The 21,246-nt window shown below is 49.5% G+C and overlaps 1 protein-coding gene across 2 annotated transcripts in view; it reads right to left on the bottom strand.

Moving 5' to 3' along the window:
• DUSP4 (dual specificity phosphatase 4) overlaps positions 1 to 21,246 on the bottom strand; it is a 277,349-nt gene that overhangs the window by 253,882 nt on the left and 2,221 nt on the right. Inside the window, exons 2-4 of one of the 2 annotated variants that reach the window (XR_009349683.1) lie at positions 13,271 to 13,416; positions 11,984 to 12,203; positions 10,243 to 11,361 (exon numbers count right to left, since the gene is read on the bottom strand). Coding sequence is in view for 1 of the 2 variants with exons in the window: in XM_059156235.1 (XP_059012218.1) it covers positions 10,976 to 11,361; positions 11,984 to 12,203; positions 13,271 to 13,416 (752 nt within the window). In the remaining variant the exon portion in view is untranslated. Of the gene's footprint in view, positions 1 to 10,227; positions 11,362 to 11,983; positions 12,204 to 13,270; positions 13,417 to 21,246 lie in introns of those variants that run through there. The other variant, XM_059156235.1, reaches the window with a different exon arrangement.

Genomic DNA, 21,246 nt, shown 5'->3' on the forward strand with positions numbered 1-21,246 from the left:
TATTGACATTAACTTAATAGGCTGACCAGTCCATGACCAAAGCCCGGTTTGACATGACTCAGCACACCCTGATGGCTTAAGAAAGTTCCGCAAAAGAGCTAAAAAAAAAACCCCTTAACTTAGAAACTCTGGGGGCAATCTTCTAGGGCCCCCTTCCTCTCCAGGAGCTTTATACTCTTGGCCAATAAACTTTGCTTTGCTACCCAACACTTCATCTGGTCTACCTCTTCATTCTTTAAAGTGGTGGGACCAAGAACCCGGGGCACTAAGGCAGAGAATTCCTGCAGCATGATGATGAGCAGGGTACTTTGTATATATGTTGTGAGATATATATATATATATATATAATTAATATATAATATATATAATTAATAATATAATATATAATTAATAATATATATAATTCCAACATCCCACAAAGTGGGAAATTTAATCCCCATTTTACAGATAAAGAAACTACTGAGACTCAGAGGTAAAACAATAATGTCCCAGAATTCTTTCCAATATAGACTTTGGCACCTGTTGATAGGCACCAAGCATGACTGTATCTGAGGTTTCCAAGTTTCCATGTTTAAATGGGCACGAAAACCCCACAGTGACCCTACAACATGGTTTTATATCATCAGTGTCTCACGGGAAAATCAGATTCTAAATGCCGTTAGACTCAGGGTTTCCCTGCGGCTTTTGCCAGTGTTAGAAAACAGAAATTATAGATTGTCTTTTCTTAAATATGCCTTTCTGATAGTCCTTCTCTATTCGAGTATAGAAATGCAACCAGTTTCTGTATGCTGATTTTATACCCTGTGACTTTACTGAATTCATTTATTCTAACAGTTCTTTTGGCAGAGTCTTTCACAAAGCCTTTTTAAAATTCAACGCCAAAGGCACGATCCACAAAAGAAAGAAACCGATAGGCTAAACTTCATTAAAATTAAAAAAAAAAAAAAAAAAAAAAACTTCTGTGAAAGACACTGTGGAGAGACAAGAAGATAAGCCACAGCCAGGGAGAAAATATTTGCAAATGACACATAAAGTTCTGCTATCCAAAATATACAACGAGTTCCTAAAAACCCAGGATTTAAAAAATTTAACAAGCCGAGGAAAACCAAGGCCAAAGATCTGAACAGAGACCTCACCAGAGAAGAGAAATGGATAGCAAGTAAGCATATAAAAAGGTGTTCCACGGAATCCATCATTAGGGGAATGGAGACTCAAATAACAGTGAGAAAGCAGTACACGCCTGTTAGAATGGCCGAAATCCCCAAAGCTGGTGAGTATGTGGAGCAACCAGAATGCCCATTCATTGCCGGTGGGAGTGCCAAACAGTAGAGCCGCTCTCAATGACAGTTTGGCAAGTTACCTTCGTGCTCATAACCATACAATTCAGCCACTGTGCTCTAAGCTGAAAGCTACATCCGCACAGAAACCTGCACACAGATGTTTTTGGCAGCTTTACCCACAACTGCACAAACTCAGAAGCAACCAAGATGTCCTTCAGCAGGTAAAGAAAAAAGCTGCAACACAGGCAGACAATGGGATGTTTTTCAGCTCTAAAACGACGTGAGCTACCAAGCCATGAAAGACACGGAGGAAGCTTGAATGCCCACTGCTAGAGGGATCAATCCGAAAAGGCTACACATGGTGTGATTCCACCTCGATGACATTCTGGGAAAGGCAAAATTGTGGAGACGGTGGAAAGGTCCACAAATGCCAGGAGTCAGGTGGGAAGAAAGGGGGAAAGAGGTGGGGCATGAGCTTTTTGAGTGCAATGAACACATTCTAGGATGTTGAGATGTAGACGCGTGTCACGGTTCGATTGTCCACACCCGCACAGTGAACAGCACCCAAGAGTGAACCCGAGTGTCAACTTTGGACTTGGGGTGTTGAAGGTGCGTCAACGCAGCTTCACCCACGAACAAATGCGCCCTTCTGGTGGGGGCCGCTGACAATGGGGGAGGCCACACGTGTGGGGACAGAGTGTACAGGGCAGATCTCAGTACTTTCCAGTTTTGCTGTAAGTCTGAAACTGTTAAAGATTCAGTCTATTTCTAAAAGAGAGAAGTGAGGATAGAAATGTGTTCTAGCAAAGGATAGATAGATGATCGATCGATAGATAATAGATGAATAGACTTTCTCTTTTAATAGAGATAGGAAACCTAGAGAGGCACATGAAGAAATAAATATTAAATAAAAATAGTTAATTTTGACCTAACTCCTTTGACTTCAAAGAGGTGATTAGTGTAAACATATACGAAAGAATCCTTGTATTTTCAGTTAGTTTGAAACTGGGGAGAACAAAGAGGAAAAGCAGAAAATTCTGTTTCCTTTGCTTTGGACTCGGAGCTGGATTTTATAGACCAGTGCTCCAAAGCTGAGACCTAGGGGGATTATGAGGAAAAGGAAACAGTAAGCCAGATGAGCTCTTCTCCTCTGGGCTCACCAGTGTATTACAGTAAAATACAAGTGACAGCCCTTCTCGGTGGTGAGGACCTGGCCACAGGGCGAGCGGCTTTGTTCTCTGTCTAAATAGTCTTTAAAGTAAGGCAGAATAAAAAAAAAAAAAATTTAATTAAAAATAAAATAAAGTCGGGCAGGATAGTATATACCCAAAAGAATTGAAAGCAGGAACTCGAAATAGGTATTTGTGTTAAAAAAAAAAACACTATTATAAGCAAAGACAAAAGACAACGGGAAATGTTTGGAATTTGTACTATGGACAAGGGGCTAATCTCTTCCATACAGAAGAGAGTTCCTGAAAATCTGTAAGATAAAAAAAGATAATCAGTTATGAACACACAGTTCATCGAAAAAAATACAAATGGTTCTTGAATACATCAAAGTGTTCTAGCTCAGAAGAAAAGAAATGCAAATACACATAGTAAATTAATGCAACTTACCTATCAGATTAACCCAGGAGGGTTTATGACAAAGTAAGTATTTGGGTAAAAAAGCCATGCGTGGGGAGAGAAATGACATCAATATGAACACCACATCCGTTTCCATCAGACATACCACATTCTCTAACCCAAGGGCAACAAAACTATAACTGTCACATAGAATAGTTAAAAAACTAAAACCTAGCCACTTGGAAGTTTAAAACCCTCTCCTGTATCATTCTTGAGCTAAAGAAGAAATAAAAAGTGAAATTATATACTATTTAAAAATAATTCATCGATACTCTATTACAAAATACTATGCAGCCATTAAAAAGGGTGAAGGAGGGGCACCTGGGTGGCTCAGTGGGTTAGGGCATGTGCCTTCAACTCGGGTTATGATCCCAGGGTTCTGGGATCGAGCCCCGCTTCGGGCTCTCTGCTTAGCGGGGAGCCTGCTTCCCTTCCTCTCTCTCTGCCTGCCTCTCTGCCTACTTGTGATCTCTCTCTGTCAAATAAAATTTTTTTTAAAAAGGGTGAAAGAGACCAGTGTATACAGACACGGGACATTTCCAGAGCGTGCTGTTAGGGGATAAGGCAGGCTGTGTGTGGATTAACACGTCTACGCAGCACCCCCTGGGGCAGGAGGGTCTGACTGAGCAAAGACACGTACTCTCTCATCTATTGCTTTATGCTTTTGCACCTCAGAAGAGAGGAATGTGATTCCTTAGTTTCTGTGGTCTGGCCCGGAGCCATCCCTGACCTGGGGCGACAAGAGGAAATGTCTGGCTGATCACATTGAGGGCAGGGCAGGAGTAACAAGGAAGAACAAGAGAAAAAATTCTGCTAACAGTATTGGGCTGTCAAACATGCATGTATACAGCACAGAAACAGGTCTCAAAGTAAGGATACAGCTCGTTTTGGTTATGGAAAGTTCAAGTGGGATGCAGGGCTGCGATATGGAGCCCTTAATACCCTTAAGTATTTGTGTTCTTTGAAATTTGGGTCAGTGAGCACATTTCCATATATGAATATTTGAACAGCATTATTGGGATATAATTTATGTGCCATAAAGTTTACCCATTTTAAGTGTGTAATTCAGTGATCTTAAGTAAGTTGACTAAATTTAAGGGTTGTACGACCACCACTGAAGTAGTGACACAAAGTCAGATTGGAACTCTGATGGGCTTGGAACTCTGATGGGAGACACCTGGAGCCAAGGTGAGAAGGCCAAGTTCAGTGGGAAGCCTCGACACCTTGAAGGAACCAAATCCCTGGGTTATTGTTCTGAGAAGGCTCAGTTCCCTGCTTTCAAAAGAGATCCGAGCACTGTATCCAGAAGACTCCCTATTCTGAGTGCTGGTAGCCATGAGGTTCTCGGGACCAGGATGGCCCCTTTGCTAATTCCTGCGAGATAAAGCTCACACGGAGACACCTGGATCCCAGGGGCTGGACAAAACCTTTAGGGAACAGACAGTTATGAAATCCCCAATCTCAAGGCTAACAAGACTTCTCTCTAGAGACCTCTCCTCAAAAACACATGTTGGAGAAACTGATCCTTTTCACCTGTTTCTAGTTCCTTTCTATGCCTCCACCTGCCCATCTACCCTCTCACCAACAAACTTCTCTCCCCGGGAGAGGACACCCATCTCACTGGTCAGAACTCAGGACATCCATTGGACCACATTCCCCCCTCCCCGGGTGAGGTTCCTATGCCTCTAGGTTAACATGGTTTTCTTGTTCTTTCTCCTGTCACAAAGTCCTTCCCTTCCCTTCTCTACCAGCAACTAGGAAGGTAACTTAGTGGGGGGCTGGCTCTATTCAGCTTAGCCCTTTTGGGTTCACAGAGTAAGTTGTTGGTCTAAGCTGGGTTGTCCGAATCAGGTCTCGTCTAAGAGCCCATTGCCGGGAGGCAGCAACTCTGTGCCCATCTGATGATGTCACTAATATCATTCTTGGATGAAAATCCAGGCCAAACCTCCCCATCCTCACAGGCATGATACGTGCTCAAGAGAAGCAGGGGAAGGGGTTTTAGCAAGGGTTCATGGGAATGTGTCTCTTACCCAGAGAGCCCCGGAGCTACCCAGTCGGCCTGCCTTAGCTGTGTGACCATTTCAGTAGCTCTGAATTCTGCTGGTGGAGAACTCAGCACACATTCTCTCTAGCCAGCTGTCCTCAGTATCAGGCCCTCGGCTGAGCTCTGTGCCCCTCACTGTGTAGCAGGGAAGATGCTTGGGTGGCCACCAATGTAAAAAGGTGAGGAGTCATGTGCAGATGGGGTTCCTGAAATCAGGGGCTAATTTACCTCAAACCTCCTCCTACCTCTGTTCCCTCCTTGGATGGTGCTTTTACAGCTTTCTGCTTTCTAGTATTCCTTTATCTAAGACTAGGTGTACCTTGTGATGTTCTCTGGATCAGATGGAGCCATTGATAGCATACAATGTGGTTGAAAGCTGTTTCGGTCCTTGGAGGAGATCTTAGATGACAAATGTCTCCCAATTAAGAGTGAAACTTGACATTCTCGTGTTTTCTTGAGCCTGAGAGGCTTGACCCTGGCTTCAACCAGTCTCGTAGAGAGGAAGCGACATTGTGACTTCTGAAACCAGATCACAAAAACGGGTGTTGGCTTGAAAGCATCCCGCCGGAGCTCAGTTCTGTCTTGAGAGAAATCACACAGCTCCAGAGAGAGGGCGTGTGTCAACGCTCCAGAAGACGGTCACAACTGGAAGCTCAGCGGGAAGCCACGGACGGCCCATCACTTGAGTGTGCCCTTTTGGAAGCCCAGCCCAACCGCCTTCAGGAGACAGCATGACAAGCCGTCACGGACTGTGACCGCCTGAGACCCCAAGGGACAACCACTCAGCAGAACCTTTCCCAAGTTTCTAATCTACAAATTCATGAGCAAAATAAAGTGGTTACACAACGAAGTTCTTGGGTAAATTGTAGTAGTCATGGTGGCCATACTTGAAAACTTTGGTCTGGAAGTTGAATGGGAAGACGATGGAAGACAGAGCTGGATCAGGCGCTCCTGAACTAGCTATAAATCAGAAATTGCCTGTGGGTCTATAGGGTCTCTGACTCTGTACGTTCTAAGCGGGTGCAAGAATCTCTACTTTGTAAATAATTTCCCACAGTACAAAAGGATGTAAATCCCACCCCTCCACCTACGGAGTCTCTGCCGTCTGTTACTTTACCATTTTTCCTGCCTATTTCTGCAGCTTTCTCCAGGTGAAATCAAGATCATTTAGCCACGTTCCTCACAACCCCCGCTGGTGTTTTGAGATCACTTTAAATGTAGATTAATCTTAAAGACATTAAAGACATAGGACCCTTTCAGTATGAATACTGATATCATTAGATATTAATAGTATCACTAATGATACTCTATCATTAAGGACATAGTATCTTTTCAGTATTAAGTCTGTTTATCCGAGAGCATAGTACATCCTTTGGTTTTCTCAAGTGTTCATATATGTTCCTTGTCCACCATCTGGGTCTTGCCTATCTCTGGTATAGTTTACTGTAGACTCTTCATCTTGAAATTATATTGTACATGGGATCTACTACTTCCATCTTATTTTTGGTTTCTGTTTTGTTCTGTTTTGTTTTTTTGCCTAAGAAAGTTACCGAGTTTTTCCTATTAATGTTACAGTCAAGCACTCACTGACTTCTCCCTGACGGTCGTTCAATGGATTCTCTTGTGTTTTTCTGACACGTTTTATCGGCAAACAATTTGGCTTCCCAACTTTCCAAATCATTTACCTCATTTTTTCCACGGGCTGATCACACTGGCTAGTTCTTCCAGAAGGATAAATTAACAGTGATTCAGGGGGGATGCACGTTTACGGATATGTTTTCAGTTTACAGTTTGGGAAATCCACAGAGCAGCACTGAGGGGCCACTGACGTGCATCCATGTATAGTTTCAACCTGGCCTTGAAAATATTGCTAATTTCCATGATCCTGATGAAATATGAAGTCACTAAATTTTCTAAAGAGTCTGTGTGAGCCAGGCATGACCCCTCGTTATCGGTGGGGTGGGGGTCCCAGCAGGGGTAACGTCATATATATTCCTGTACTATAGCCCTAATCACCTTGTGGTTAGGCTGTTTGATTGACTTCTCCCTCCAAAGAGCCATCCTTGTCACTCTATCCTGTGCCTGGACCAAAGTAGGTCCGATGAGGGACACTCTCTGTCTCTTATTGTCCAATTAATTCTTTCTTCCCCCGGGACGCCCTTCCCGGAGAAACCAGGTTCTTAGAGATGCAGGTGAGCCTGTCTTCGGGTGGTGTTCAGGGAGCAAGAACAGGGCCACTGGTTTTTCTAGCCACCATCTTACCGTCACCGTCACGAAGGACACAGGATCATCCAACACCCCAGACCTCCTTTCGCTCCTTTCCAAGCCATCACAGCAGTGCCGTTTCCAAGGAAAGGATAAACCAGGCCAGACATGGTTGAAAATGTATTTATTTTTCTTCAAATGATCTTTGTCAGGCAATAAATAAAAAGACATGTCGACTCTTCTAAAAAACGAAACCAAACAAAAAATAATCCCCTAAACTATATACATCCTACAGAAGTACAAGCATTATCAAATGTAGAAATGACATCACTCTGAAAGACGGGGCTATTTACAAAAGTTACAAGTATTGCATCGCTCTGTCTTGAAGAAGCCTCTCCCTCATCTGACTCCTGAGCTCTGAGGACAGGCAGGATGCTCCTGGGGGACAAGGGCATCTTCAAGAATAAGCCCCATTATCTTCCTTGCTAGACAAGGAGCAACCCCAACATCCAGACACTGTATTCAGGTTCCTAACAATGCTCCACACATCAGCTGCCATTCAAGGTCACCTGCTCCTTGAGCTCCTGAGAGAAACGATCTTGTCCCTCTGCCGGGCTGGGATGGACAGAAGGAACCTACCAAGCCAATGACAACCCCCTAGCTGTGGTTTCCGAGACCAGTGAGTTCTGTGTCATTAAGACCTCCCCTCCAGCAGCACCTTGCCCTCCAGAGAGCAAGGCGGGTTTTCCCACCTTGGCTACACATGGAAAGCACCAGGGGAGCTTTGGAACATACGGATGCCTGGGTTCCAGCTCCAGAAATCCTGGTTTCGTTGCCCTGGGATAGCCTGGTAGCAAGGTTTTCAAAAGTCCCCAGTTAACGCCGACGGACAGCCAAGGTGAACCACTGCTTTAATACAACAGGCTTGGCGGCCAACTCCCATCCAAACTGACCATTCTACCTCCCTTCTACCCACTTTTCCAGACTCTTAGAATTTCTCTCATGGCTTCTCAACCTCGTTGAAAACTCTGGAATCCGGCTGGGACGAGCACCTGGCAAAACAGCCTCAGGAGGAAAGGACAAAATCTGCGAGTGCTCAGGCACCATTCCCGGCAGCTTCAGCCTAATCCTTCTCCATGGCAAAGTCCAGTCCATGACCCTCAGTGCTCCACAAACATCCCTGGGTCCCACAGAATTCCAGGAGGGAGCCGACCGCGTCCCTTGGTCTCTAGAGAAGATCCAAGGTAGCCAACAGCACCGCTGACAGGATCAGGGCAAGTGGCAACGTGTTCTGGCCGTTACAGGACTTTTGCATCACCAGAAAAGACTCCATGGGGGAGATGCCGGTTGAAATCCACCTGGCCATTCGAGCGGACCCTGTAGTGGTGTCTTCATTACAGAGTCACTTCGAGTCATCAAAGAGGCTTCTTGATGGCATAATTATGACCCTCCAAAAAAAAAAAAAAAAAAAAAAAAGTCCCCTTTTCCAATCAAGCTAATTTCCTATTTTATCTCTGAGAGTTCTGGGACTCAGGCTGTTACCGAGTACAAAGAAAATGGCTTTATCAATAGCGGTTTGACACGGTGACAGAAAACTTGAATTGGAAAGCAGGGGAAAGACATGTCTGGGGCCTGTCCTGAGCTCCGACTGTCCGTGTGGTTGGAATCCAGTCTGGGAAAGCACGACACACAGGTTTTGGCAACTGTACACTTGTTCTGTAGAAAGTGAGTCTGTTCCAGGCTGGCTGCCCTCCCCCCGCCACAGGCGCCCCCGCCCCCCAGGTCTGTCTGCTGTTGGAACCCAGAACTCTCGCAGCTGCAGAACTGCTCGACCTCACTCATCACAAAACATAGAGCAACTTCTAGCAATCAAGAAAAAAGTGGGAAGGGCCAACCGCGCCATCTCTAAATAGGTCCATTGCCCGGGAACCTCAACCCCTCACTTCTCCCCTACCTATTCAGCCAAGCAGCTCCCAGGGATGGAGGGGGCCTTTGGCTTTTCTAAAAACAGGAAGCGGGAACTCCGGCCTCACCCAAAGACAGGGCTTGACAAAGGCAGGATGAGTGATGCCAACACAGGTTCATATTTATGGAAGGAAATGCAAGGAACCTGGTCCTGTCTGGAATGCCAGGGTGAGAAAGGGCATTCCAATGCGATTCTGACGTCGAGGCTTGAAGTTATTTATGGATAAGCAAGAATGTTCATTTAAATCTAGACTCACAAGGGGCTTAAAAAAAAAAAAAAAAACCCACCAAAAAACAAAAAGAAAACAAAAAACATCAAAAACAAAACAAAACAAAAAAACCCCAAACAAACATGCTCTCATTTCTAGACAAGTCTGCAAATACCTCTAGGCGGCACTCTGTAACAACACTGTTCCACACTACCACAAATGAAGTAACATGTAGCTTCCCTGCTCCCTCCCCCCAAGCCCAGTCCGCATCAAACATCCTTCTCCCTCCCAAGAGCCTTATCTCCATTTGGAAAGGCCCCTTCAAATGGCATGAACCCAAGAAGGATTCCAAAATGGGAGCCAGGCTCAGGGTGCCCAGGAAAGCAGCCCAGCAGCCAGCTCCCAAGAAGGGTCTAGCCAGCTTCTCACTCACACCGTCTTCCATTCAAGACGGGAAACATGGTATCCAAAACCCTCTTCTTCTTCAAGGAAGGGCCTTGAAAAATATTCAGCTACACCAGGAATTTCAAGAAGGCAAGAACTGCTGTACACTTCCCTCTAACATTACAAATACTGAAGCGTGCAGAAGACAAGACGGTGCTTCCCATCGCCAGAGGATTCCCGTCAGGTTCATCTCCAGTTGGCTGCTTGCCCCAAGGGCCTCGCTCCATGGAGGACAATCTCAGCTGCACCGAATTTTCCAGAAGCACCTTTTACCACACAGCACTTAATCCAGGGCATAGGCGAGCTTTCCCACAGGTCTGGGAGAAGAGGCTCCCATCACCAAATTAAATCACCGATCTCAAGAAAAAGCCGTGTCACTGGGACCTAGAGCCGCTTTCGTGTCCCCCGTGCCTGGGAACCAGCTTCAAAGAAGTCAGAAAGCAGGTCCTTCCTTTTATCCTCCTGCCACCCTACCTGCCTGCTTCTCAGTGGCAACCAGTGCCCACTGACCCTCCCGCTACCTGGTCCATACCTGGGAGATACCGTCCGGCTCCTAACTGCCTTGACCGTGGCAGGACATAAATACATCCCAAGTTCACCATCATCCCTAGGCTCCTTGCACTTACATACTCTGAAGAACTTCTTAATAAATACTTTTATTATTAAGCATCATTATCCACCTGTTGGTGACTTCACAAGGAAAATCATCTCCTGTAAGATTTCTTTAAAAAACAGAACCGCAACCAAAACCCGTTACAAGAACAAAAGAGAAGGAAGCACACAGAACCAGGCACTTCTGGCAAACTTGTTTTCTTTTTGTCCCTTTCCTACCCCCGCGCCCCTCCCCCCCCTCAATAAAACCGGGTGGGCACGTTTTGCCAGGATCTGTGGGTTTCATAACTTCAAGCCTTACTGCTTAAAAAAATGAGGTAAGAAATTCCTATCTGAAAAGTAACACGGACGCACAAAGCAAACCGAGGTCTCCCCTGCCCGCGGAGGCAGCCGTTATTGCTCTAGGCTGGAGTGTGTTGTGGGCTCGTAAGGTGGATTCGAAGTCCTTATTGCCATTCTAGCTGGCCCCGCAGGCGGGCACGGGGGGGGGGGGGGGGGGAGCCCGGCGGCCGGGCTCTCGCGCCAACAGTCCCCGCCAGCCCCGCGGAGAGCCGGCGGCGGCGGGGGTCGGGTCGGGGCTCCCCGCGGCCCTAGCAGCTGGGGGAGGTGGTGATGGGGCTGTGCAGGTAGGGCAGGCTGCTGGGGGCCGCGTGCACGCCCACCGACACCGGGAAGCTGAAGACGAACTGCGACGTGGGCGTGGGGGTGGCCTTGCCCCGCTCCCGCAGGGGCCCCGAGGGGCTGGCGGCCTCCACGGCGCACGACGTGGCCAGCACCTGCGACTCGAACTGCAGCAGCTGCCCCATGAAGCTGAAGTTGGGCGAGATGATGCTCCGCCGCTGCTTGACGAACTCGAAGGCCTCCTCCAGCCGCACCCGCTTCTTCATCATCAGGTAGGCCAGGCAGATGGTGGCCGAGCGCGAGATGCCCGCCTGGCAGTGCACCAGCACGCGGCCGCGGCAGTCCTTCACCGCATCTGGGGCAGAGCGCGCGGCGCCGTCAGTGCCCTGCGCGCGCCCGCCCGGGGGTCGCCGGGCAGCAGGTGCGCGCAGGTGCAGGCTGGCCCCGCTGGGCGGGGGGGGGGGGGGGGGGGGGTGTCTGAGGAGTATTAGGGGAGGGGCACTCCCATTCGAGGAGTAACAGTCCTAAATTCTCCTTAGAGAAGCCCACTGCAAGGGAACTCTAGGATTCCTGTTTTTGAGACTTCACCAAACAAATGCACTAAGCTTAGGAAAAAAACCCGGGTTCAAGCTGGTGAAATCCCAAGGTACCTCAAGGATTTCCATTTGCAGAAACAAAAACAATGACCCCCATTCTCTCTTTATTTGTCTTCCTCCCCAATCCCCAAAGCCTTATCATCTAGACATTTGGAGATGGCCAAGCAAGAAGTCGTTGGCTAGGCTAAGAGCAGAGGAGTGGCTATCTGTCTTCCTATTCTCCTCTCCCAACCCGGCATCCAGGGGCCCGGCCTTCCTTAGAGGCAGAGGGGAAATCGGTGTGCCCTGGAGACAGCGCTGCCTGAGTCCCTCCTTCAGCAGGGAGGACTCCTGGCTCCCTCCCAGCCTCCCGCCCGGGCGTGCACCCCAGCGCCGACCTACCGATGTACTCGATGGCCTCCATGAACCAGGAGCTGATGTCTGCCTTGTGGTTGTCTTCCACCGGGATGCACTTGTACTGGTAGTGTCCTTCAAAGTGGTTTGGGCAGTCAGAGGAGACATTCAGCAGGGCCGTGATCCCCAGGGCGTCCAACATGTCCCTCCGGGCAGCGTGGTAGGCACTGCCGAGGTAGAGGAAGGGAAGGATCTCCACAGGACCCCCCTGCACCAGAAAGGGGAAGCAAAGGCCCCCCGGGCATGGTGAGTAGAAGGCATTCAGGAGGAGGACGGGGACCGGGAGAGGGAGCCCGTCCGAGGCGGGCGGTCACAAGCCCTGGGGAGAACGCCGGGGGACGCAGCGTCCCCAGCCTTCCCCTTACACCTGCTGGGGCTCCCCGCAGATGACAGAACCAGGGGACTTCTCTAGCCTTTCCACTCGGCTCTGCTGTGAGCTGAGAAGCCGGGATGGTAAAGCTTGGTGGGCCCCACACGCCGGTTCCAGTCGCCGCCTCTGCCTGGATACGAGACGCCATGCTGGCCTCGCCACACCGTTGGCGACATTCATCTACACCTGCTAATGGCCAGGCTATCTGGTGTGTGATGTGGGGACCTCTTGGGTCGGATACATCTCCAGGTGGCACACCAAAAACAGGTGTTACCAGCCTCACAGACAAAAGGAGGGATCTTGGCAGTATGAGGTAACATTGGCTTAAATTCGTGACATTTTCTGAGTCACATCAACTCAAAAGATCTGAGATCTGGGAGCAGAGTTGCTGCACCCCATAAATTCACCCCCGTCCATCTAAACCGAAGGCCTAGAAGGAGTCTGCTCATAAGGAATATGGCAGCTTAAGCTGGTTTCCTTAGGGGAGGGAGAGCCGACCATTTATGTCCACTTGGCATTTACAGTGGGCTATACACTACCCGGGGGGGGGGGGGGGGGGGACAGTTCCCAGGGCGGCGCTTTCAAAGAGGGTGCTCTCTCGGCTTCTCTGCAGCAGGTCCCACCCTTCTGATTTCAGCAATCCTCACCCGCCTGCAGGTAACTTCAGAGGCTAAATCGGAAAGTTACATCTTTGTCTTTTTCCGAGCCAGGCTAAGAAGAGGGAAGGGGAAGAATTTCCAGGAACAAATGCACCCTCCCTAACACCCACCCCAGCACTCGGGGTTCACTACCTTCTCCCCAAACAGAGGCCCTGCATCCCCAACCCCTAAAAAGCTGCAACCTGGAAACAAGCCCCCTTGCCCCCAAGTTGCCCCTCCCTGGCGGGCTCTGGGCCCCAAGTCTACCTGGTCGTGCAGCGGGGTTCCGCAGGAGCTGCAGCCCACGTCCAGGGATTCCGCGGTGCTGGGGGGCACAGCAGGTGGGAGGGCTGCCAGGGCCTTAGTTTTGGAACAGAATTCTGGGTACTCGGAGGAAAACCTCTCATAGCCACCTGTGAAAAAGAAACATGTTCTGGTTAATAGGGTCACTAAGCCAGCAGAAAACCAGCAAGTACTTGAATCCTACCCTAGACGGAGAAGGGCTCGGAAGCTGGGGCCGGCTGGATCTACACTGGCCACCAGGTGGCGCTGTGGGCCCAGAGATAATGGCTATGGAGCCTACAGAGAGACCCCTTTGGTCGGGCTTCATCCTGAAGGCTGGAAGGAAAGTTTTAGGAACAAGACTTAGATTCGAGATGCATCGGAGGACGTGCGGGGGAGCATGCCAGAAGGGACCTTCCACAGCAGCGCCTTAGGGTGATGACAGCACGAAGACAGGATGGCCACTGTGGGTTTCCATGAACACGGAGGTGCCAAGCCCTGGGACCTACGATCATGTCTGTCATCCCCCAACTCCAGCTCTTCCTTTGGAGAGGTTCTCGAATGTGGGAGAGAAGGAAAAAAAAAATTACCCTGGCACCAGCCCCTCTGGATCTCAGCAACAGAACAGATGCCAATCGCCCGGCCACACGAACAGCTGTTCTATCAACAAGGGGCCAAAATAAGAGGAAACTGGCTTAAATATAAATCCCTCTTGCTACATGCAGGTTTGGGGCAAGGCAGGATTTCCTGCCCTGAGAGTTGCTAAGCTCTGGAATGGTTATCTGTGGGATCGTCTTCCGGGGAAGGGAGGTCTTTTTAAGCAAAAAGAGATAAAGGGACAATTTCTCTGTAATAGTGTTAGGGGCGAGCAGAAGAGCGCGGGCTAGCCGGAGGTGGGCAGAGATGTAGGTAGGCAGAGGGGCAGGGAGACACCAGGAGACAAACACCTGATCAGGATCTGATTCACTTGGGAGCTAAGGGACGTGGCTTGATGAGCAACTCAGCGTCCACGGTCCGCGTTTGGCCCTGTCCGTATTTTTTATTTTGCAGTTTCTGGAGGACCCACGGTGGATCATAAATCAATTCAGTAGGGCCTGAACGTTGTGGAACAACCCCTCTCACCGACCCGTTCACCCAACAGTCACATAGGTAACAGCTAAATGTCTGGGTGTAAGCAGTGAGGGGCCAGTGTGCCCTGGAACCATTCGTGGGAACCTTCCAACAGGCAGACATGTGACGGTGAGTCAATGACTTGCCCAAATCCCACTCCCCCGCCCCCAGAAAACACTGCTTTGCGGAGGCAGGGAAACGGTTCTTCACTGCATCTTGAGGCTTCCAGAAACACGGTAGGCATTTTTTCCTCTGAGCCCCAGTCTCCTGCATTCCCCCTCCATGCCCTCCCTTGGGATAGAAACGTTTGGCTGCCTCCCTGGTCACCCGCCTGGCTGCTGCTGAGTCACAATGACCAGCCTCCCCTGATGGAAAACCCGCTCGAGGGGCCAGGACTGGCAGTATCAGGCATGTCGGTGGCCCTCCTGGGCATCTCAGCTCAGGGGCACCCCTCCTACCCGTCAGCACCCCGTTTTCCTGATAAGGCTACAAACCCGGCTGTCCCAAATGCAGAGAAGACAGGATGGGGGAAGAGGCAGCAAATGTCTTTAGCTGCGGCCCCAACACAGGACTCGGGGAAACTTCTTCCAGTCTCCCCCCTTGGAAGGACGGAAAGAAAATTGGATCAGTTAACAAACCACTGGTGAACACTCATATACAAAGACATAACTTGTTACTCCAGACGATTCTATAGGGTTTGAAAATTTTTAAGTAAACAACTCTCTGTGTTTATAGTACAATAACTTGAGCTATCCAAATACATTTGTGTCTTTTTTTCCAAGAAATGTAAGGCCTGGGCAGTGCCCTCCATAAGCTCATCACCTAGACAGACAGACTAGCAGTGCCCACCGGCAAGTGATCAGGGGACTCCAGGGGGCCAAGGGCCAGGCGGCAAGGTCCAAGAGGTCCTAGGACCAACCCCACCCGTCCCAGGGGCAGGGGAAGTGGGAGAGGCCTCAGAATGATTGACACAATGTTTTTCCCATGGATGAGTAGGTATGAGCAGGGAACCACGCGAATTCTCCTTCCGACTCACAGGTCTGGGTTGCATTCCAACCCAAGAAATCATCAGCTGTGCAGCCTAGGGCTGTCATGCAACCTCTCTGAGTCTCTCCCTCATCTGTAAAATGTGATGAACCGTCGGGGCCCAGCGGCGTCCCTCGAAGACCACTTGGGACAGCCAGTGCTCTGCGCCTGGACTCGAGGAGACGCATAATGAAGGCTTCCTTTTTTGGCACCAAAGAGGGAACCCAGCATTACTGGCGACTTCCCAGACTTTGGACAGCCTTCTTCTCCTAGGCTTTACCGGTTTTTTCCCATTCACAGCCCTGAGATCTGGTCATCGGACAGTAGAAGGACAGGCACTGCACTGTCCAGGACCTTTCCCCATCGGGGACGTCCACTGGCTCTGGGTGGCTCCTCAGAGCAGTAAAGGACAGAGGACCCCCCGGGCCATGATGGGCAGGGGGCAGGTAGGCAATTGGGCAGGACAGAGGTGACCTGGGGGCCAGACCATGCTTGAGGGGGGTCATTTATCATCTGCGCATCCCCACCCCCAGACCTCTCCTAACAGTACAGAGAGCGTGGGAGAAGACAGCATTAGAATGGGGCAGAAACGTCACGACTGAAATCAGTTCGCTCTGTCAGATCTTTAAAGAACAGGCAGAAAGGAACCGAGTGAGAAAGCAGATTAGCCCGAGGGACTGGACATCCCAGGGCAGGGGCAGCAATGAGAGGGTTTTCCCTCCTGAGCTCTTGCTAGATTTGGAGGATCCATTACAAAGAGCAGCACCAAAGGAGGTCCTTTTTGCAGGCCGATGAGCTGCACTGGTCCAGGACCAGTCCGATGAGTAGAACACACAATGATGGGCAGGCCGGGTGCTGGGGCAGAAGCCTGTGAGTTAGGAAACCACTCACGCCAGCACCTCACAAGAGTATCTGTCCTCTATGGCCATCAGCACCATGTTAGTAAAAATGATAGCCACTGTTTAGGAGAAAGGCTTACTCTGTGCCAGTCTCTTCCCAAACATGGGTCCAACTATCAGCCCTTGAGGTGACTGGCCCTGATGTCACAGAAAAGAAAACTGTGGTTCAGGGAGACCCCCAAGTAAGGGGAGGGACAACGTTCAGCCCATTGGTCTCGAAGCCATCTGCTAGTCTGGCCGTCAGAAGCCCACCCTGCTGTGTCCCCATCTCTGCCTTCCTGGTGGTCCTTCTCTTGGGGGAGCCACAGACTGCTGGTTTTTCACCCTGTTGAAGACACAGAATTTTCAGGCAAAACCAGAAAGGAACTGAACAGGACACTCCTGACATTTCACCAAACTCTGCTTCTTGCCAGGGCTTTTCAAACTACAGGTTGTCACTTAGAAGTCATGATCAGTACATTTTATTTAATGCGATGTAACAGAATAGAAACCTCTAGAATGCATTCCATTTAAAGGGGGATTTTACAGAACTCTGGTTTCAGGTGTGTCTGTATCCCTACAGGGTCATGATGGCAGGATTTCAGACCATATCATCTTTAAGTGCCAATATATATATATTTTTTAAGATTTTATTTACTTATTTGACAGAGAAAGAGAACACAAGTAGGCACAGAGTCAGGCAGAGGGATAGGGAGCAGCAGTCTCTCTGCTGAGCAGGGAGCCGGATGCAGGGCTCGATCCCAGGACCCTGAGATCATGACCCGACCCGAAGGCAGCCACTCAACCAAGTGAGCCACCCAGGCACCTCAAAGTACCAATACTCTTGTGATCTTAAATATCACAAACTTTATTTGTAAACTACGAACTGACAGCAGGTGTCTCCGAAATCTGCTTTTCGAGCTTCTGGATACAATCGTATGAGACATACACCAATGACTTTCCACCTGTTCCGTCTGTGTCCAACAGAAGGTAATTCTATAACAGATACTCTGAGTAATTTTGACTCGTTTTTCCCGTGTTCTTAATAACAGACTTTCTAGTCTTAAAGCTCTCATTTTCTCATCTAAATTTTGAAACTTGAGGGGCTAAAGGAAAGAAAAGGAATATAATTCCCTCCCCACCCCATCCCCAATCAACTTTTCTGAGGAATAATTACCTCCATAGCTCAATTCCACACTCTTTTTCTCACACTCACACAGTAGCACAACTGTCACAGTCTACTGCAAAGAACGGCCCACTGGCCACACGTCCATGCAGGGCTAGGACATCAAAGTGTCTAGAAAAGGCAGGTTGATGTAGTGCTGATCATATCACCACAGCAGGACCTCTAGTGGGGTCTGTGTGGGGAAAGCCAGTCATTTGGTGGTGACAGTGGTCATGGATCTTAATACGGCTTTCACTCTCTCCATTACCTTCTCCATACAATGTCACCCGTTCAGAGATGAGGCTCCAAGACAGACAAGGGCTTGGTCTCCTGGGACATTTTATCAATACAAGGCAGCTGATGCCCAGCGAGAAAGTCTGGGGTCCTCTGGCTTTGATAACTTCCCTTGATGTGGGGGTTAACTCCATAATCACCTTGTAAATCCTGAACAGTGCTGCATGTTTAAGTGAGCTGCTCAGGCTGGGACCCCAGGCACAGACCCATGGTCCTGCGCCAGCTGGCTGACAATGACGCATTGGAGCTAGGTCTGGGTTGCGGTCCCTCCCAGAACTTCTGGGCTATCTGCTTTGTCCAGCAAGCGGGCTTCTGCTGCCTTCCGTCGGAGAGTGAACTCTTCTTCCTGTCAGATTGCCGTGATCAGGCAGCAACTGCCTCCCAGCTAGGAAACTGGCTATCTGGTTTCAGATGTTCTGATTTTTTTAAAAGGAATTTCTTGGCTCCTTAAGGAGGCCACTCTGGGGGCGCCTGGGTGGCTCAGTTGGTGAAGCATCTACCTTGGCTCAGGTCATGATCCTGGGGTCCTGGGATTGAGCCCCACATCGGGCTCCCTGCTCAGCAACTAGTCTGCTTCTCCCTCTGCCTCTCCCCAGCCCATCCGCTCTCTCTGTCTCAAATGAATAAAATCTTAAAAAAAAAAAAGCCACCCTCCCTCCTTCCTGTACAGCCCACCTCTCCTATGAGCCTTGAGGACAAGCCCAAGGGAGCTGTGATGGGCTTAGTAAGGATCGAATTTTCACTTTCAATTTGTACCTACACCTCGTTTTTAGTTACTTTTGTTCGTTGGAAGCATCCAGTTCAAATGATGCAAAAAAACAGTGAGATTGCTTCATTCGTTGTCATTCTTTGACTGCAGGAGAAGTTAGAGACTATCTATAAGGCCTACCATTTTGTGTAATTCTGATGCCTTCAAGCCTTGGCTGTCATGGCCATTGTGTCCTGTTTCTAGGAAGAAAAGCTAATCCACTTCTCTTTGCGTGGAGGAGGTGGGCAAACTCATACCCCCTCATCCCTGGGGCGTGGCTGTTTAATGCCACTGACCTGGGGGACTAGCATGGGCTGGGCAACTGGGGCCCGAGAGAGACAAAACAGGCTCAGAGTGAGAGCAGGGCTGCTGGCTGAGCAATCCCCACTCCATCACTGGCCTTGCTGGCTGCTTCCTTTGGAAACTGTCATGTCACCATCTGTATGGTCAGGCCCTAGGACTAAAACATATTTGAGTCCCAACCTGGAGGAAGAAGCTGGACTATCTAGTTGGATCGTCCTTTCTCAAAACATACCAGGACAACTTTAAAATCAGAACTCAAATAAAAACAGACAGAAGTCACGAGCTGTGGTCAATTTTAGACAGGAGAAAAGTAAAATAGTGTTTTTATATCTAAAATCTTCTGCGTGAGACTGACTTACTGGAGAAGTAGGAGAGGCAGAGAATGCCTTCTATTAGGGTAAGAAAATGCTCTCTTTGTCTTTCTCTAATGACCAGGGTTCTTTATAACCCCAATCTGAGGATTTACGAAAGAAAGAGAAAAGGACTTCAAAGGAGATGTGTATTGTAATAAACATCTCAAAAACTGAGATTTCTGAACGTTCCCTAAAAATGCCTTACAGGATTTTAAATAAAGGAACCTCAGAGGAGAAAGAAAGAAAGAAAGAAAGAAAGAAAGAAAGAAAGAAAGAAAGAAAAGGAAAAGAAAAGAAAGGAAAAAGGTTTAGGTCAATGAGAATCTTTTACTAGCAAAAAGACCAGAAAATGTAATGATTTAGGTGATGGCTCTTAGCAAAACTTGGATACTATTAGGAAATGGAAAGAGTAACATTTACTCTTAACTGTGAATTCTTGCGTGAGGTGAGTGGCAGAAAGAGAGAACTGAGATTTTGAAAGAGGGTTATTTAGTTACTCAGTTACTGGGAGGATTAGAGAGCCTTTGGCTGGGAAGGACAATGTAACTTCTGAAAATATTCTACTGCGTTCCTGTCCATGCAGGTTGTTAGAGACGTCTGCCCGCTTTTTGCTCCATATTCATGAAATGAGACCTACACAGAGTCCCATTACGTGAAAACTAAAATGAGCAACTCTGGTGGAAACCAAACCAGCCAAGCCCTAAACCATTGGAGCATCTACTAAAGATAATCTAAAGGGCTTTATGTCCCCCCTTCTCCAGCGCTTCCCTTTAGTTCCCCGCCCGGGGAGTGCCCTCCTATGAACGCACATTTTCTCCACCAGAACTTAGGAGCCCTGCTTTCCTCTCCTAGCCCTGTGGGAGCAGACACTTCCTGGGTCCTTCTAACCTCAGTGGGGATGCCTTTTTGCTTAGAGGACCAAGAAGAGGAAGAGGAATGGTGTTGAGACTTCCTCTCCTTAGCACATATAGGAGAAGCAGCCAGAAATGCCCCTGTTAACCTGTTAGGCAGACATTCTGCCGTCCCCGGGGATCTAGCCCTATTCCATCACCACCACCCACCCCTCCGAATTATAGGAGGCTGCTCCCAAAGGCTCCTTTCCTTAGAAGACACAGTGAAACCTTTCCTGGCTCCTCCCCGGGCCTGTTCCTGCAGACGCACTGTTTCTACCTGCTGCCCAGGCCCAGACGCTCGAGGATGTGGACTTGGAAAAGCCTGTAAGGAAGCCCTCCATGACACACACCAGGTCAGACCACAGGAAGCAGTGCAAGCCTCTGGAGGAAAGAGCCCATAGAAGGCTTCTTTTCCTTTAGCCAGGGACCTCGGCAAAAGCCAGGGGGCTGTTATTTTGCCCGGAGGCTCCTGTCCTACGAGGGGACTGTCATTGTAGCCAGAGGCTCCTGTCTCACCCCGAACCTGAGCCTGAGCCTCGCGCCTAGCGGCGAGTGCGCGGGCCGGCTGTCCGAACGGATCTGGCTCTGGGTTCTCCCCGCTCGACCACGGAGGAGCCGGAGAAGGAAACGTTAAATATATGCCTTCCCTCCCCGGGTCTTGGGTGTCCTCGCGCGCGTTAGTCCACGGGCCAAGGTCCCCGAGCTGCTGCTCCGGGGCGATCCCCTCCGGATTTCTTCCAGGAAGAAAAACAAAACAAAACGCACCCAGACTCCACGTGGGTCTGTACGACCTCCAGAAGGGCCCTGGCTTCAGAGGCCCGCGAAGGAAGGCGCAGGCTTGAGCTCTAAATAATGGGGGACAGTCCAGGGCAGCGCGGCACGGAGAACACCCCGTGCCAGCGAGGAGCCCATCACCCCCGAGAAATTTCTCTCCCCGTTGCCACGAACGCCAGCAGCGGGTAGGGGAAGGCGGGCGTGCTCCGCAGCTTCGCCGCCCACACCCGCGCGGGAGGAAGCTGGACGTGCGTCCGCCGGGGGCTCCCGGGCACTGCTCGGCCACCAGGCAGGCGAGGCCCCCGGGTCCCAGGCGCCCGGCCTTCCGGTGCAACCCCTTCCCGGCACTTTCTCTTAAAACGCTTTGGGGAGAAGAGAGGAAGATTAGGCTCCCTCGGAGGTGCAAAAGGCAGCCCT

Source organism: Mustela lutreola, chromosome 18 (assembly GCF_030435805.1).
Source record: "Mustela lutreola isolate mMusLut2 chromosome 18, mMusLut2.pri, whole genome shotgun sequence".
In the NCBI taxonomy this organism is placed as follows: Eukaryota; Metazoa; Chordata; class Mammalia; order Carnivora; family Mustelidae; genus Mustela; species Mustela lutreola.